General features: G+C 37.9%; 1 protein-coding gene across 1 annotated transcript in view; it reads left to right on the forward strand.

Moving 5' to 3' along the window:
• The first annotated feature begins 212 nt into the window (after window positions 1-212).
• The window catches only part of LOC126354667 (THO complex subunit 1), a 100,862-nt gene continuing 81,031 nt past the window's right edge, over window positions 213-20,043 (forward strand). Inside the window, exons 1-6 of the mRNA XM_050004455.1 lie at window positions 213-489; window positions 3,203-3,279; window positions 3,361-3,656; window positions 15,644-15,739; window positions 15,880-16,006; window positions 16,085-16,190. Coding sequence (XP_049860412.1) covers window positions 454-489; window positions 3,203-3,279; window positions 3,361-3,656; window positions 15,644-15,739; window positions 15,880-16,006; window positions 16,085-16,190 — 738 coding nt within the window. The 5' untranslated portion in view covers window positions 213-453. The remainder of the gene's footprint in view (window positions 490-3,202; window positions 3,280-3,360; window positions 3,657-15,643; window positions 15,740-15,879; window positions 16,007-16,084; window positions 16,191-20,043) is intronic.

Below are 20,043 nucleotides of genomic sequence, written 5' to 3' on the forward strand. Positions count from 1 at the left end.
AGAAAGTCATATATATATATATATATATATATATATATATATATATATATATATATATATATATATATATATATATATTAATGATAGCAATAAAAAGACTAATTGTATCACAATCACTGGTAGCTGGCACCAATGAGGACGGCACAGTAAGAAAACCGCTCTTGAACTTGATAAACAAATCGACCATACTAATCTTCTTGTTGGCAACTATTGTTGAGGCAAAACCGCCCTGAAGTGATGATGGTTGTAGCTCAGTGTCGTGGATATCATTGGTTACACTGTTATCAAAGTATTTGTAACTCTCTGTGCTAACAAAGTGTTCTCGTAACTGCGGTGTAGTCTATGACAGTTGTGATCTTTGAACCATATGTTTACAAATAACGTGTTCAGTGGTTTGTTGTGTAAATAGTTGCCGGTATTGTTTGATATTTGAAAAGACAGAACATACTCAAAATGCACGGATTTGATTTGATGCGGGCGCAATTTAAGGTGTAGTAACAGTCATTACATACAAATTTCCAATTTGTTTTCATCTTTTTCTGTCGTGACATCAGGTTGCGTATTGTTTTAGCAAGCGTTTTAGTACTAACTTTTCTTTCTTTATTTCCTTTTGTGTAGCCATCTACAGATTGATGTTCTGTAGCTATATAACAGAATGATGCCTTCTTTGTCACCTTGTACAGATTTTCGAAGAATGTTGGCGGAATGTTGTCCGTTGTAAACGTCGAGACATTTTACGGACAAGAGGGAGGTCTTTGTTAGAGAAAGATTTACATATAAACGGTATGCCGTGGACTGTTACTGTTAGGAATACGTACGCATATAGTGAGGAGTTGGAAGCAATGATGATTCGCAGTCAAAGGTTTATTTTTCTGCTATATGTGATAATAATCACTGGGAAATTCAGTTACCGACAAATTATCATGAATAACAATTTTATTATCAGGAAAGCTTCGAATGGTCGCAATGTGGGCATTCAGGTGCCTACGGAAACGTTGGTAGTGCTCAGATGTTTGGTTCATCATGACGTTCATAGTGAGTTGTGAGGCGCTGCTTGATACATCCCGGTGGTTGACAATTCGCTGATCAACACTCACTCGTAAATCACTGTCACGAAAAGCAAGAACTGGTCTGGGCTAAGGAGCTCAAAACTTGTCCTCTACCAAGTTTTCTTCAACATTGACGTTGTTAATTATTAGGACGGTATTTTGCTTTCTTACATTTTCGCTTTATTCACACTTGTATGCTACACTTGCCCTGGCATTACTGCAGAACAATTCAAACTGAACACTAGACTCACACATCCCCTTGCATCCCCTCACTGCTTTTAATTCCAGCTGTTGCAGTATGCCACATGCAGTAGTCTTGGAAATCAGCAACTTTTTAAGCTCCTAGTATACTTCTGTGATATCTACATTCTGTCTGTCCAGAAGCAAATACTATTCTTTCGACTGTTTCATCGTTGTAGCAAACAATACATGCTACTGTTTTGTGTATTTCCATCATGATTGTGAATTAAATAGTAGGACTTCATTAACATACTGTCTGTGGGTTTTCAGTAAGTTGTCAGTTATTCAAATTCCTTCTTTAATATGAAAGTAATGTAACATGGTTTTATTCCATTTTTATAATTTTATGGGGTAGGCCCTACTCCCAAAATTTGTATTTTCAAATCTCTTCTGTTATGATATGTTCTCCATTTCAAGTCTCTTTCAGTACCTTGTCTGCCTTTTTCTCCAACTAAATTCTTGTAAGGTAGAAATGTAAAATTATGCACATTACAAAATCCAGAATTAAGTAGCACCCAATGACAACAGTATCAGTGAGTCACATTAGCATCAGTCAACCCGTACAAATGGCTAGGTGTAACAGATTGTGTGGCTATGAAATGGAATGAAACCATATTTTGAGTCATAAGTAAAGCATACATCAGACATTGCTTCATTGCCAAGAAATTAGGAAAATGCAGTCTTCATAGAAGACCACTTGCAAACACTTGTGCGTCACATCTTAGAATATTGTGCAAGTGTGTGGGACCCATATCAAAAAGGGGTGGTGGAGTAACAGAATGTATTCAAAGAAAGGCAGAACAAATGTTTACAAGGTTGTTTTACTTATGGGAAAGTATCGGAGAAACACTAAAAAAATTTACTTTCCTGATGCTTGAAGATGCACAACTCATTCTGTAAAAACTCACATATAAAATTTCATGCACTAGTGTTAAGTGACAAATTTAGAAATATACTTCAACCTTCTAAATAGAGGCAACTATTTAAGTGTGCATAGAGGTCTTTAAGCAGGCATCCTTCCTGCTCTCCATACGTGATTCGAATGAGAAGAGACCCTAACTTGTAGTACCATGGTAAGTATCCTCTGCCATCCATTTTACAGTGGTTTACAGAATGTGTATTTAATGTAAGTAAAAGCATTACTACTCCATTTCAGTATATCACTTCGTCCACTACAGGAATAGATGTATTTATCTCCATATGGGTGGCTGTTCCTAGACCTACCTACTCATCACATCAGGTTGATCTATCTTTTATTGACTGCAGCAAACTCCGATTTACTTTTTTCATTTTGCAATCTTGTTACTATGTGAAATAACTGTCTGTGACATAGCAATCATTAGATGTTGTAATATTTTGCACTGAGCAAATTTGTCTGGTCATTTTGGCACTGGAAAAGTAATATGGCAGGAGTTATTGCCACAGTCATCATATATGTTCCTTCTCATTTCACTGGTTCATATATTTCTTCCAAGTTGTTATATGTTTACACCAGCCGGCCGGTGTTGCCAAGCAGTTCTAGGCACTTCAGCCGGAACCGTGCGACCGCTGCGGTTGCAGGTTCGAATCCTGCCTTGGGCATGGATGTGTGTGATGTCCTTAGGGTAGTTAGGTTTAAGTAGTTCTAAGTTCTAGGGGACTGATGACTTCAGATGTTAAGTCCCGTAGTGATCAGAGCTATCACACACACACATACACACCATCTCACTTTGATACCTTACATGACCAAAAGCAATATTGGCATAGGTATATACTGATTATAGAACTGATATGTAATTATTTAAAATCCAGCTATTTCCTTTTGTATCATACAGGTGTTTTAATTGTCATTGTCCATCTCTGATTGTAAGAGTAAGCATTTTGAACAAACATGACAAAAATACTGTCACTAATAGTTGCTAAATTAATTGCAGGAAATACTCAGCACCCAAGGCTTTGATCGGCAGGCTTTGGAAGTACTAAAACGGAACTATGATATGTTTCAGGCAAAGTGAGTTTGATTTCATTATGTTGTGATGAGTAATTGTACATTAAATATATAATGAGTGTCTTTTAACCTTCATTCTCTCAGTGATGCCGATAAACATTCTGCTTTGGATCAAGCTGTACGAGAGCACTTACTAAGCCTGCTGTGTGAAGATAGTGATGTAACAGTTTTGGAGCAGTATGTGAAGTTCTGTATACAAGCTTGTCGCTTAGACATGTGCACACCAACAATGCCAGTCGTAGTTCTTGGCGATATATTTGATGCACTGACATTGGATAGATGTGAAACATTATTTGCCTTTGTTGAAAACGGTGTTTCTGTTTGGAAGGAGGAACTGTTTTTTAGTGCATGTAAAAACAACTTGCTTCGAATGTGTAATGGTAAGTTGTTGTGTCCTTCATAAATAAGTGATGATTTTGTGTGTAATATGAATATATGAAAATTTGCTTTGTAAATACTTATAATGTGGCAGGCAGTAACACTTTCTTGGCACTATATGCAACAGGAGTGTGAGTATTATATTATACACAGATTTTTCTGTTATACCACACTCCCGTGAATGAATAAAATATAGCATACTAGGTGTTAATTCCCATTATTGTGTGTGTGTGTGTGTAAATGCTATGTTGTGGAGCATTTGAGTTAAACAAAAGATTTCAAATTAAGTTACAAAAATATATATTTATATGGCCAGATGTTGGCTATTTACATGTTTGTAATTGATTACTTATTGCTATTCAAGAAGGAATTTTTAAGGGAAAAGCTTTAATTTACATATGAAAACGTTTTTGCTGTTTGTCAGCCATCCTGTCTCCATAAGCAGTTGGCTGAGCCGTTTCATGGCTGTGTATTTCACATTTTTCTGTGTGAATGTTAAATATGTTTAGTGTAATATCAATACCCAGAAATATGATACTGGAAGGGAAAAAAATTTAGTTTCCTATCGTAGGATTTACTTTTGGCATCAAAAAGTTAACGTATCTTGCCTATTTTCATCGTTGATTCATATTTTCGTATATACTTGGTGGTTGTAATAAAACTGACTGTGTTCACAACACTGCAGTGTGGGCTGCATACATTACAGGTTGCTTAAACGTTGTATGTATGTTTGTTAATCAGTGTGCTCATGGAGTATGTTGAACAAAATAATAGTTACACTTTCTACCACTAGATAAAAATATGGCGCTCTAAGCAGTCAGAATGTGGTGTGTATACAGGAAAAGGGGAAGAATGATCAAAAATGATAATGTGGTTCTGCTTTGTTTATTATGATATGGTTACAAGTTACAACATGTGTTAAATATGATCTTCTGACTCAGCAACATGCTGCATCCATAACAAGCCACAGTTGACGGTTAGTAGCAGCATGTCCAGTGTAATCAGAGCAATATGTCATCGTATGCTATCCTTCAGATCAGAAAGAGTACAGATACGTCCCTGATACACACTATCTTTCAGATATCACCACAGCCAGGTGTCACATGGGTTTATATGTGGGGATATGGGATGCCACACATCTTGAAATTGCCTAAAGATGCTTACTGAAGGTTTCTTGAAGAAAATCTTTGACCTGGCCAGCAATGTGTGGTGTCATCCTGTCTTGTGTGAACTAGTGCTGTGGACACAGTCACGTTCTTGCAAAGCTGGAATCATGTGTAGCACACAGAGGTCCTTATTATGTGTAGATGTCACAGTGAATGTAAGAAGCATGCAAAATGTTATCTCCTCGAAGAAAAATACTCCGAGAATGAGGGAGCTTGTGAAACCAGACCACACAGTTGGATAAGCTGTGTGCAGTGGGTGTTCCTACACAACATGTGGCAAGGCAACAGTTTTGTACATTCACAGCACCATGCAGAGTAAAATGTGCCTTGTCCGTCCAAATAATATTCGTCGGCCACATGTCATCCATTTCCATGTGAGCCAGAAGACGAAGCCTGTCTTGGTACTTCATTTGGTGCACATTCTGAATTATGTAGGGCTAACAGTGTAAAATGTGCCACAAAACCTTTTGAACTATTGACCAAGGGAGAAAATTCCCGTGGCACAGTTTGAGCACTGGCTGCAGAATTTCAGGCATTTGCTGCATGGTAGGCTATAGCTGTAGCAACTTCAACAACAACTGCCATGGGAATGGACCATCTCCCTCTTCCTCCTGCACCACTTAATTCACCTGTTTCTTCATATTTCTTGATCATATTGTTTAGCCCATTTATTGACATGGGGGGCCTCCTCAGAGCCATTTCTGTCGGCTATTTTCCCACAATGCTGTGCTACTATTGCTGCCATTCTGAGCAACTTTACAAGTAGTTCGTGGTCTTTCGTCTCAAAAGCACTGTGTTTCATTATAAAAACTTCAACCTTCTTAATCTGTTATACCAATAGTCACTTCACAAAAGAAATCAACACATGTCAACAAGTGAAAAAACAACATACGGATGTCAAAACAGGAAACATTTCACATTCAGACTGCTTACAGCGCCAGGCACAAAATGAAACTATTATTTGTCTCAGCATATTTTGTGAGTGCACTGGTTAATGAACATACCTAATATGTTTCAGACCCCTGTGATGTATACAGCATTCACTGCAGCACTCACACCACCATACCACCATCAGTGTATTCCTAACCACCTGGTGTACGGTTCTGGAAAAAAAAAAGTATTCTTGTTTTGAGTGGTTGTACTATGGACCTTAAGGGTTATGAGCACGTGTTCATCTTCACTACTGTTAAACACATCCTTTCTGTCGCAGATTCTTTGCTATTATTAATGACCTGCAGACTGCAATAAACAAATGAGCACATATTATTTTGTTACTGTGAAACAGCAGAGCTTGTAATGTAATCTGCTTGCTGTTACATACAACTTACACTACTGAGCCATCACTAAAGGAGGTGTTCAGTATGGTGTCTATTCATACTAAGGCATGCTCCTGTCTGACATCTGTATCTACATTTACGCAGATTTGTGAAACAGACAAAATAAATCTACAGCTACATCCATACTCTGCAAAACATAATGAAGTGCATGGCAGGGAATGTATCCCATTGTATTAGTTTTTTAGGGTTTCTTCCTGTTCCATTCACTTATGGAGTGCAGGAAGAATGGTTGTTTTAATGCCTCTGCATTTGCTGCAATTAATCTAATCTTGTCCTCACAGTCCCTACGTGAATTATACGGGGGGGGGGGGGGGGGGGGGTTGTAACATATTCCTAGAGTCAGCATTTAAATCCATTTATTGAAACTTTGACAATGTTACGTCATAGGGAGCCACGCACACTCTGAAAAACTTAAGATTGGTCACTTATGGCTTGGCAGGCATTGATGATGATGATGTGTTCCTGTAGTGTGTGTACATTGTTAGTGGGGCTTGCCTACACCAAAGTCTTCAAGTGTCACCAAAACCAAAAATCCAAGGCATTAATATCGGGAAAATGAACTAGCCAATGATCTCGCTGACCAATCCATCATTCATTAAATGTCTCTGTGAGATGTTCTCAAACATTTAGGAGAAAATCGGCTGGAGCTCCGTTATATGTGAACCACAGTTCCAGCTGTTGCTAGAATGGTACCCACTATAGCAGGACAGGCAAGTTGTTTGAGAGAAACGGAGGACACCTTGCATCAATCAACCTGTTTGGAAGTATTTAAGGTCCAATTAGTGTATTGCCAATAATTCCTGCCCATACAATTAACGACATAGGAGACAACCTGAGTAGCCGTCTTAAATTGTTTGCAGATGTTGCTGTCATTTACCATCTTGTAAAGTTATCAGACGACCAAAATGAATTGCAAAATGATTTAAATAAGGTATCTGTATGGTGCAAAAAGTGGCAATTGACCCTGAATAAAGAAAAGTGTGAAGTTGTTCACAAGAGTACTAAAAAAAAAAAAATCCACCAAATTTTGGTTATGCAGTAAGTCACACAAATCTGAAGGCCGTAAATTCAACTAAATACTTAGGGATTACAATTACAAATAACCTAAATTGGAAGTCACATGTTGTGTTAATGTTGTGGGTAGAGCAAACCAATGACTGCGATTCATTGGCAGAACACTTAGAAGGTGCAACAGGTGTACTAAAGAGACTGCTTACACCATGCTTTTCCTCTCTATTCTGGAGTATTGCTGTGCGATGTGAGATCCGCATCAGGTGGGACTGACGGATGACATCAAAAAAGTACAAAGAAAGGCAGCTTGTTTTGTATTATCATGAAATGGGGAGATAGTAGCACAGACATAATATGTGAATCGGAGTGACTTACTGTGATAGCTGCTGAAATTCTACGAGACTTAATTCCAGGATCCTTCTCATCTCATTACAGTACTTGTGTCTTCACAGCAGGTAAAGGAATGGTGTGAGGTCTGCCATGGTCTGATATTGTTGGAGCCAGAGTCTGCCAGTCACTGGAAAGGATGGCTGAAAAATTAAGCTGATTGGCGTCCTGTGTTCTGGACATTTTTTTTGGGTACAGAACATGGATTTAAGAATGGCTTCAGTTTTCTAGACCATAACAGAGATCATGTCTGCCATTTCCCAAGTGGAGTAACAGGCTTCCATTACGCTGACAAGTGCACAGATAGAATAGCATTGTAAAATCATTTTACAAATGTATCAAAGCACAAACTGGTTCTATTAGAACTAATATATGCACTGCACTTTTGCAGAACTGTGAATGCAGTTTAGAGTAACAATACCAACAGATGTTTCATGATTGCTGTATCGATAGACAACAACAGAGGAATGTGCCCTAATTTTTTATTGTGTTCTGTAGGTCGTTCATAATAACAGAGAGCCTGCAATGGAGGAGATGTGTATTACAGCACTGAAGATGAACAAATGCTTAATTGAATTTAAATATTTTCACAGGTCTACAGCAGATCTGTTGTTATAAATATGTAGACTGAAGAACTGTGAATACTCTACCCTGTTTATTGTTTTTTGTTGGTTCATAACATTAGTAGGGCATGGATTATTTTTGACAGTACAAAACTGAATGAGCTGTGTTTTTCCAAAGTTTTCAATCCATAATCCAGTACATTTGTGCAATACCTATTAAAACTGTACAAAAACCTTATTTACTATTTTCCCAGGTAATGCATCTTTTTTGGCTTGACAGAAATACTTCGATCACCTATATAAGGGAATAATTCTGACTCCTCATTCAAGTGAAATGATAGCTCATTACATAGAGTAAGAAAACACAAAGTAGAAAACACAAACAGTGTGTCGCATGAGTGGATAAATTTGATTAGTTCCATTGGAAATGCCTCCATCAGAATTAGTTCATTACATGACTGAAGAAACTCTGTGATTAAAACATTTTCTGCGAAATATGAGAGTGTACAATGCTTGTATTCAAATGACTATCATTTGGTGCTACTTCTGTGAGCAGTGACCAACACCAATTCCACCCTGTGTTTCTTATTACGTACAATTGATTGGTTCACTTATTCAAAACAGCAGTGGATCATGTTAACAAGTGAGTATATAGTTGTGATTTGAGCTGGCAAAAGACCTGTTTGAGAACATGAACGGCAATTTACTGAACCTCAAGTCAGTGAAATTGCCATTGTAAATGTGGTCAGTGAGTACACATCATGACATAATTATACAACGGAGAAGAGAAGGATCACAATGTATCACAGGAATACATCATTCTTAAGATGCACTTACCATTTCAATTTGAAATAAGTATAGTACAATGCATAAGTGAATTTATGAGTAAGTACGTAGGAGTATTTGTGAGCATGAACTATGAGAGGTGTTCAGTAAGTAATGCAACACATTTTTACCCTTGGCCAGTGTTGGTTGAAAAACGTGGAATTTGTTGTGGGACATCGTGAAGTATTCCTGCTTCAACTCTTATAGTTTCATGAAGTACCAAAAGATGGTGGTGCTATAATTAACCTCCAAAATGGAGGTGAGATCCAATCAGAGATCTGTCATTGAGTTTATTTTGGTGGAAAACCAGAGCATCGCAGGAATTCACAGGTGTTTGCAGAATGCCAGCGGTGAACTGGCAGTGAACAAAAACATGGTAAGTCATTATGCATGGTGTCTGTCATTGCAGAAAGGTCACACAAATCTGTCCAATCTCTGGCTGCACACAGCTGTCCTACCCTCAGGAAATTGAAGAAATGACATCAGCGTGTTCATCACCACAAAAATGCAAATGAATTTCTCCTCCATGAGAATGCAAGTTTGTGCATCCTAGAGGAGCTCACAAAACTTCTTTGGACTGCTCTTCCTCATCCACCCTACAGCCTGTATCTCACCTTCCTACTTCCATCTGTCTGACCCAATGAAGTGGGAAGCAGTATGTGGATAACGGGCAGGTTATTGATGCAGCAAGGTGTTGGTTCCGATGTCAACAAGTAGAGTGGTACCTGACAGGCATACAGGCCCTCCCTAGTACTGTGGTGTAGGGCCGTCACATTGAATGGAGATTATGTTGAAAAATAGGATTTTGTAGCCAAAGAGTGGGGAATAATATGGTGTATTGGAATCATGAATAAAACCAACCTGCTTTCAGAAAAAAAGTATTGCATTACTTATTGGATGCCCCTCATACTAACATTTTAAGATATTTTTGAATGATCAGTTTTACAGAGTTCTTGAATGATCTGAAATGTTTCCAAAAAACAAATAAAAGATTTTGTGTTGTATGAGAAATGTTCACTATTCTTATGTAGTACTTTTTCCTAGCCTCAGTAACTCCAACCGAGGTGGTGCTGTAGTTAAGTTGCACTCAGGAAGATTGGGTTAAAGTCTCCATCCAGGCATCTGTATTTTCCCATAATCTCCTGTAGTCAGTATTCCTTTGAAAAGCCTTCAGCCAATTTATTTCTGCATCCACGAACAGTTCAGTATTATAATCTACCTCTAAAGACCCCACCACTGACGGGACCTTAAACCTCAATTTTCCTTCCCTGCTTTTACTAGTAACAACTGGTGGTGCTATCTCATGTTCTCTGGCTAATGTCATGGTGTTACCTCTTAGGAAAGGCTTTGTTTGGGTATTCTCTGGAAATGAGAACTGGACATTGATTGAAAAAGATAATGATGGGAATGTGGGCATAGAAAAAGTTACTGGTACAAGTTGGAACCAGGAAAAAATAATGTGGCCCTAAAAGGAGTAAATGAATAAATTTCTCAAAGGAATAGAAAGGAGGAAGATAAAGCTTGTGGGCAGTGTACTGAGAGATAAAAAAATGGAAATGGAAATGAGTATATGGCATTGTTGGCTTGGAGGACCCATCCAGGGAAATTTGGCTGCCAAGTGCAAGTCTTATTTCAGTCAATACCACATTGGTTGACTTGCGTGCTGGTGATGAGGTTGAAATGATGAGGAGGACAACACAACACCCAGTCCATGAGTGGAGAAAATCTCCAACCCAGCCGGGAATTGAACCCGGGCCCGGTGCACGGAGGCAAGCATGTTACCACCCAGCTAAGCAGGCAGACACTGAGATATAACAGATGGCTCAAATAGTTTTGAAGGGAAAATATTTTCTAAAATGGGCCACGTTAGAGTTAAGAAACAGTTCTTCAAAGAACTGAAGAAGACTTTGATATAGAAACATATCAGGCAATTAAAAAGGGAAGCAGGAGACTAAACAAAAACTTGCAGTACTGATCTTAGACATTAAAATATTATGATGAACATAGCATTAATGTTGCATGTACAGGGGTTGACCAAAAGTGGGTAAACACCAAAGGAAATGCTTGCTTGAATGTAAATACAGATATTAGCCAAGTCTGCAGGTGGTGCCATTGTATTTGACAATGAACAATACTTGAGCAATGCCATCAATATGTTGAACGTGTTAGCTGTGGTCAGAACAGTGTTCTGAGTAGTTGTGAGTGCATTATACGGGAACAAAAGAATTCAAACATGGGCAAATTGTTGGTGCCATATGGTGGGTGCTTCCATATTTAAGGCAGTGAAAACATTTGGAGTTTGAAGAGACACCATATAGAAAGTGAAGAAACATCATCTACTAAGTTACAATGTGGGTGAAAGTGTGTGTTGAGTGATTGTGACAGACAGCTAGTGAAGAGGATTGCGATTGGGGGGGGGGGGGGGGGGGGCAGTGGCAAACGTGAACAATGTTGGTATCAAAAAACGACACAAAGAGAGCTCCACAAGCTGGGAATTGAAGTGTGAGCTGGAGTCCCAAACCACTCAAGAGTGTGCACATGCCCAAAACAGGAAAACATTACGCTAAAGTCATAAAACCTAAGGAGCAGTGGAAGAAAGTAACTAAGTCAAATGTGTCTTGTTTACACTGGTTGCAACTTCTGGATAAGTTTATGTCCCCAGAGGTTCCGTGATGATTTTGGCAGCCATATTGTGATATTCCATGGGCCCTGTGGTTACTCTACAAGGTCGCATTACTGCCAAAGATTATATAACCATTTTGGCTGAACAGGTCCATCCTGTGGTAGAACACAGCCCCCTGTTCACATAGCTTCCATTGTCCAGTACTTGTTTTATGAGGATAAGAATGAATTGTCACACCTCCCCTCACCACATAGTCACTGGATCTAAATATTATGGGGCCTGTGGGGACTACTTTGGAGAGAAGGGTGCATTGAAATATTCTGTACTGCTTTGGAGAGAAGGGAGCGTGATGGCTATCCACCTCCATCATTGTTACATGAACTTGCCACTATTTTGCAGGAAGAATAATATACGACTCCCTTGGAAACTATGCATGACCAGCATTTATCCATTCCTGATGACTGGGAGCTGTTTTGAATGCCAATGCTTTTCCAATGCCATATTACACATGATAATGTGTTGCAATTTGGTGTTTCCGTATTATTGCCCACCCCCTGTAGCTACACGGGCACTCTCTGGCATGTGCACCCCTCTTGGAGAAGTTGGCTGATTGGTCTTAATTCCACTTTAGTATATTTAAAAGAATTTATATTGTTGCTATATTTCAGTTTTCATTTCTATTTCACAATTATTGTTGTTATCCTGTTGTATACGATGGTGGTTTGAAAAGTTCTTGGAACGGAATAGAAAAAAACTATATACATCACCGAAACTTTTTTTATTTTTCAATGTAGTCTCCTTGTTGTTATTGTTGTTGTGGTCTTCAGTCCTGAGACTGGTTTGATGCAGCTCTCCACACTACTCTATTCTGTGCAAGCTTCTTCATCTCCCAGTACCTACTGCAACCTACATCCTTCTGAATCTGCTTAGTGTATTCATCTCTTGGTCTCTCTTTACGATTTTTACCCTCCACACTGGCCTCCAGTACTGAATTGGTGATCCATTGATGCCTCAGAACATGTCCTACCAACCGATCCCTTCTTCTAATCAAGTTGTGCCACAAACTCCTCTTCTCCCCAGTTCTATTCAATACCTCCTCTGTAGTTATGTGATCTACCCATCTAATCTTCAGCATTCTTCTGTAGCATCACATCTCGAAAGCTTCTATTCTCTTCTTGTCGAAACTATTTACCGTCCACGTTTCACTTCCATACATGGCTACACTCCATACAAATACTTTGAGGAACGACTTCCTGACACTTAAATCAATACTCGATGTTAACAAATTTCTCTTCTTCAGAAACACTTTCCTTGCCATTGCCAGTCTACATTTTACATCCTCTCTACTTCAACCATCATCAGTTATTTTGCTCCCCAAATAGCAAAACTCCTTTACTACTTTAAGTGTCTCATTCCCAATCTAATTCCCCCAGCATCACGCGACTTAACTTGACTACATTCCATTATCCTCGTTTTGCTTTTGTTGATGTTCATCTTATATCTTCCCTTCAAGACACTGTCCATTCCATTCAACTGCTCGTCCAAGTCCCCTGCCGTCTCTGACAGAATTACAATGTCATCGGAGAACCTCAAAGTTTTTATTTCTTCTCCATGGATTTTAATACCTACTCCGAATTTTTCTTTTGTTTCCTTTACTGCTTGCTCAATATACAGATTGAATAGCATCGGGGAGAGGCTACAACCCTGTCTCACTCCCTTTCCAACCACTGCTTCCCTTTCATGTCCCTTGACTCTTATAACTGCCATCAGCTTTCTGTACAAATTGTAAATAGCATTTTTCTCCCTGTATTTTATCCCTGCCACCTTCAGAATTTGAAAGAGAGTATTCCAGTCAACATTGTCAAAAGCTTTCTCTAAGTCTGCAAATGCTAGAAATGTAGGTTTACAGAATCCAAACTGATTTTCCCCGAGGTCGGCTTCTACCAGTTTTTCCATTCGTCTGTAAAGAATAGTCTCCTTGTAGATTAATGCAATTGGTCCTACAATGTTCCAGTTCCTTAATCCCATCTTGAAAATGAGTTACCTCCAGGTCTGCAAAATAGTTGTTAACTCCAGCTATAAGTCCTTCATTTGAAGTGAATTTTCATCCACCAAGAAAAATTTTCAGTTTTGGGAAGAGATGGAAGTCTGATGGAGCCATATCAGGTGAATAAGGCGGGTGTGGCAACAATTCATGTAATTTTGCCATGGCGATGGCACATGTGTGTGGGTGCGCATTGTATTGATGGAAAATGACTTTCTTTCTTGCTAAACCTTGCATTTTTTGTGTATCTTTCATTGCAATTTGTTCAGGAGGTTAGCATAGTATTCTCCAGTAATTGTTTGCCCAGTGGGGGGCTAATGTATAAACATAATCCCCTTCGCTTCACAGAACACTGATGCCATGACTTTTCCCACCGCAGGAATTGTCTTTGTTCTCTTTGGTGGCAGAGAATCAGGATGTTTCCACTGCTTTGACTATTGATTTGTGTCTGGGGTATAGTAGTGCACCCGTTTTCTGTGGTCATGAACCGTCACTTTTTGTTCATTTCTCCTAAAACGGGCCAAACATTTTCTCGATTTGTCAATTCTCATGTGTTTTTGATCCAGTGTTAAGAGTCGCGGCACGTGTCTTGCAGATAATTTTTTAATTTCTAATTCTTCAGTTAAAATGTGATCTACTCTTTCAGATGACTTCTGGCAAATGTGAACAATTTCATGCACTTTCAATCGGCGATCCTTCATGACCAATTTGTGCACTTTTGCAATGATTTCTGGAGTAGTGACACATCTAGGCGGATCATCATCTAAGCTCTCCTGACCAAATTTAAATTCATTGGTCCAGTCGGCAACAGTTGAATATGAAGGAGCAGACTCCTCCATTGTATCCCAGAAATTGGCATGAATGTCCTTTGCTTTCATACCTTTCTTTACAAAGTACTTAATGACTGCTCGAATATATATGACACTCTCTCTCGAGAGAGGTGTATTAAGTGTGTTGTGCTGTTAGGCTGTTAGTATCTTCTTCCATGTGTCTGCATGATGATTCACAACCTCTGCTCTCTTTTGAAATTTGCAGAAACTGTTCTGATTTTCAGTTTAACATCTAGGAACCTGCTGTCCAACTTCTATGAATTTAATTTTATCAGAAAAACTGTCATTTTTGTAGGTATAATAATTGCTGCTTTACAGTCAGTGGGTTTGTGTAGTGAGTTGTCACATATGCACACTGTGTGAAAGAGCAATGTTGTGACCTATTTGCCCCATATGCCAGAAACATACAAAGGTACTGTGAACTGGAGAGAAGTAAAGCTCTGTGTTATAGCCGAGCAACTGAATTAGTGTACTATTAAACATCAAGCAAAATGTGTAGTTTGCCGAAACTCATTATTTGGGAAATGAGGACAATGCTGCCCAAAAGTTGCAGTATGACTTTACTCTATAAAACAACTAGTTTTGATAGAACAATCATCATCTGGTCGACTCTTATTATGGTATGGAACAGATGTGCATGTCACTGTCAGTTTAAAACAACATATTTTCCCTCCAATCCCGTGCACACGTTTTTGTTTGTTTGTTTGTCATAATAAGGAATTGCCCTTTTTTTTTGTATCTGATTGTTGTTGTTATTTCCTGGTGCAGCAGGCAAGAGAATTATTTTTGCCAATGACAATCAGCATACTAATTATTATATTTATTAAAGCACATCTAGCCCAGTTTATAATTTTTTCACTATTACAGCAACATCTTTTAGAATTTTGTATTTCCTGATGGAGGTACTGGTGTTGGTGTATCAGAGGTATCTGAATAGAAAGGAACCTCTTGAGTCAGTTTATAGTACAAGCACTATGATGAACCAATATGTTGTTAAGACTGTCATCATGTTGTTTCAAGCTTGCATTTGTATGTTGGTCTTTGAGTCTTGTTGGTTCCTCCAGAAAAAAATCCTAAGTGTGTGTTTACTTCTAGAATTTTTGAAGTATTGTTCAATTCTATAGTGGTGAACAGAGATCTATTTTCCTGATAAAGACTAAAGAATTAAACAGACTGAACTTTGTATTGTATGTACATTTTCAGATCTTCTACGACGGCTCTCCCGGTCTCAGAACACAGTGTTTTGTGGGCGGATATTGCTGTTCCTTGCCAAATTCTTCCCATTTTCAGAGCGATCTGGTAAGTCATAATATCATATAGTTTAATATTAAACAGTGTCACACTTGTGAGATACAATATTATATTACAATATAGTCTATGGCATTTTTATAGTGCTTGAGTAATGGTGCAATACAGACTTTTTTGTATTTGCAATACAGGTTTAAATATTGTGAGTGAATTTAACTTGGACAATATAACTGAATTTGGTGGAGAGCGAACATCAGACTTAAAGGATATCCTTGATGAAGATGCAGCCGGAGAAGAGGAACCAAAACCTGATGCAAAGTATTTCAGTTATAAATTTTGTCAATTCTTTTACTAAATAGTTTTGTGAGACTAAATTTGAAATCCTTTTATTTTCAGATTCAAAATTGATTATAATCTATACTGCAAGTTTTGGGCCTTGCAGGACTTCTTTCGCAATCCAAACCAATGTTATAACAAAGTTCATTGGAAGACATTTTCTGCTGTAAGTATATATTATTTGTTAAAATTCATGACAGAATTATTATTAATCAAGGTCCAACTAGTCTGTGCCCTTAATCCATGTGCCTTCTTCCTCCAACTTGGCTCAGACTTCACCTCCTTACAGGCTGAATATAAAGCTGCTGAAAATTAATATCTCATTTTCACTCCACCACATGAACAAGAAGTGAGATTCAATTCACTTTCTTATATTATCTTCAAAATTACAACTCAGTACATGATAAATTAGGACAGCCACCAAACAAGAAGTGAGATTCAATGCACCTTCTTATATTATCTTCAAAATTACAACTCAGTACATGACAAATTAGGATAGCTACCAAACAAGAAGTGAGATTCAATTCACCTTCTTATATTATCATCAAAATTGCAACTCAGTACATGATAAATTAGGACAGCTATCAACTTGTGTATTGCCTCTCTGTACTATGCACATAACAGATCTGAAATTCAATTTGATAATTAACAGTTACAGTATGTTTATTATTTTTTACATTTAGCACCCTTAGATTTCATGGAGCACTATCTTCCTCTCCATCTGCTCAATGGAACTCCTATCTCCACCTCAGAAGGTAGTGTCTGACTGCTAGCCACTTCTGTACAGTCACTGGATTGTTAGCTCTGGTATCAGCACATATGATTTAAAACACCTTCCAACAGTAGTGTGCTCACCACTTATCAGCTACTGTCTGTCACAAAAATCTTTTTTATGACCTATGTATTTAAGGACGCAATTGACCACACATTCAACCTTAATTATTATACAAGTGTTACATAAATAGACATGATAGCTGCACTATCACTTTCAGGTATTCTTTAAGTTTATCATTGTAGTAAGTATTTCTTTGTGTTTGGTTTCACCATTAATACATACTTCATTACACTTTATAATGAAAATCTCTTTCTTTCATGGAGAAGGTGAATATTAGCTATAATTGTAGGATCATATGTCAGAGCACTTATGAGATTACGTTATGTCCTTGGAGGCAGGTAATTATGTAACTTTAATTATTTTGCTTAACAAGTCTGGAGGACACTCTTATCCACAGTATTTACCCTTGTGCTAATAATAATACTCATAAACATTTCTCAACAATGCCCTTCCAGTGATTAAGTACTCTTTCCTGTAACTTTGTACCATCACTAATGTGATGCACCTCTCTTCCCATAAAGCGGTTGTGGTCCTCCCTTCCTTGAGTCCACCCGAACCTGGTATAAGTTTCCTTTTCTGGGGCAACTTACCCATAAACTACCATAAAGTGTATCACATAGCTTCTTTACTGTAATTTTGAGTACTGCAGTACTCCTCCCTTGTGTTTTCCTTTTTCCCATCTCTAAATCCCCCACCAGATTCATATAGACTCTTGATTTTCTCCAGACAGTTCTCCTGCCTGGCTGCTCTTCCTATCGCTACTCTCCTCCAAAACCTTTTTTTCCTTCTGCATGTTAGCTTGTCACTCTTATCTTTGGGTTATTTCGACACCTGGCCCATTTATTCCTCTTCCTGAATAAGTGAAAAAACAGAATCAGAGTGTTGTACCCAAAGAAGGAAAGCAGATAGACCACAGAGACAGAATCCCTTCCCACCCCTGTACCTCGGGACACCCTCCCTGCTAGGTTCTTCATCAGGACACCGGAGGACGCAGAGTGGGTGACAAAGCCCTACAGTATGGTAATGTTCCAACTTCACCCGAACAGGCCCCGAAAGGTAAGTCCAACACCCTGCTGTGGAATGCCTGTAGAGAGTAAACAATACAACTGTGTTAATTGTGTATGTGTGGCTTTTAATGCCTGCAAATCCCACACCTCCCCTATAAAATGAACACAAACCCGCCCAGAATATAATAATTAAATATAAGAGTTAAAAAAAATTTCCTAATTCAAATTGTTCACAGTTTAAAAAAAAAATCTTGACTTTGTTGCCTGTCAGATGCTCTGTTGTTTAAATCTCTTTACCATCTCTACAGTGTATAATCCTTTTTCTTTTCCCATGGTTGGCTCTACTAGAAATAATGCTTTTGGATGGAGAACTCCCTCAACTCTGCAGGGTCCAGCATACTTAGAAAAAAGTTTACTGGTCTCTTTCTTTATATTTGAGCTCATGTGATGATCATTGATTAAACTAGGTCTCCAATATTAAACTGTGGCTTGGTCATTGTATCTTTAGACTTGTAAATCTGCACTGTCTATTAAGTATTTTGTTACTTGTCATTGTGTTTCTTCTATTGGTGAGGTTTCATGTTTTGGCCAACTAGAGAATTTTAACAAAAGTTCTCCTATAAACTGTTTCTGCATTATTTCTGTAGGTGATAGGTGTGAACTTAGATGTGACAGTTTGTTAATAATCATTTGAGACTCTGAATCAATTGTGCCCAATCTGTATGTTGCTTCAAAAATAGGTTCTACAAAGCTGAGTAATTTCCTTCATTAGTTGTTCACAAGGGTTGTTTTGCAGGTGGTATTTTGAAATAGCAATGTGTTTAATGTTTTCCTGTTCTAAAAATTCTTTAAAGGTGTGACTGGTAAACTGTGGTCCATTGTCTGTCAGTATCGTATGAGGTTTTCCTATATTGTTGAAATATTCCCTTTAAACACTTAATTACTGTTTCAGTTTTAGTGTGTTTGATTTGATAGAGCTTATTGTATGCTGACCAACAAACTACTAGTGCAAATATGTAAGTCTTTCCTCCCCCACTGGTGGGTAGTTGACGGAAAAAATCCAGTGCTGTGACGTTGTGCAATCCCTTGGTTATTATCGAGTAAAACTTGTACAACACTGCTTCATTATTGCCTTTCATCCTTTGACATGTTTCACAAGATCTTATTATTGATAATACTTTTTGACCTAAGTTTTTAAAATAGTAAAATTTAATCGTGTTTTATACATTTGCATACTCCAGAATGTCCATGCCCTCTGTGAATAAAATTAATTAAATTAATTAATTAATTAATTAAATTAATTAAATGTTTTTGGTATGCACTGTCTCCATTTTAATTTAACTTTCTTGACTCTCCACAATAATGCATTCTTTTGGATTGTCCAGTCTGACACATTGTCATCTATTGTTCTTCCCTGGTTGTCCATTTATCACCAAAATGGGGATCGTTAATTATGTCCGTACTTCATTAATCATATAGCTTAATGATAGAAAGTTATATTAAAGGTAACTCCAGGACCTTCCGTCCTTACCATGTCATGCATTCCTAATGGCAAATGTTATATTACATCAGGAACTATATTTTGTGAACCCTTTATATATCTAATAACAGTCCGATATTCTTGTATAACAAGTACATATTGTATAACTCAGGAAACTTTCCATAAGGAACGCTATGGCTTGGTGATTGATTTGCTCAATTATCTTTGATCCCTAAGTTAAAGTTTGAAATTTCTTAATGGTCCATAGAATAGCTAATAATTCCTTTTCTTTTGCTGTATAGTTTAACTCACACTTACTTAAAGCTTGACCCACAAATGCTAGTGTATTGTGCCCTCCCAAATTCATATTCCATTCACCCTGAAACAACTCGCATGCTATCCCATACCCGGAAGTGTCATTGCTTAAGCTAAAGAGTTGACCCATTTGTGGCTGTTTTAAAATCAGTGCTTCTACCAGTGCTACTTTAATTTCATTAAAAATGTCAGACTCTTCGTTTCTCAAATCCATTTTGATCTTTGATTCAATAAGTTTAACAATCTCAGGTTATTCATTGGTTGAATCCTAGTGTATTGCTGATAAAATCCTGCAAACTCCAGAAAAGCCTTTAACTGTTCAGTATTCTTTGGTTCTAGGAATTCTTTTGCAGCTCTGATTTGTTCTGGATCTTCTTTTATT

This window comes from Schistocerca gregaria, chromosome 3 (assembly GCF_023897955.1).
Source record: "Schistocerca gregaria isolate iqSchGreg1 chromosome 3, iqSchGreg1.2, whole genome shotgun sequence".
NCBI classification, from domain to species: domain Eukaryota; kingdom Metazoa; phylum Arthropoda; class Insecta; order Orthoptera; family Acrididae; genus Schistocerca; species Schistocerca gregaria.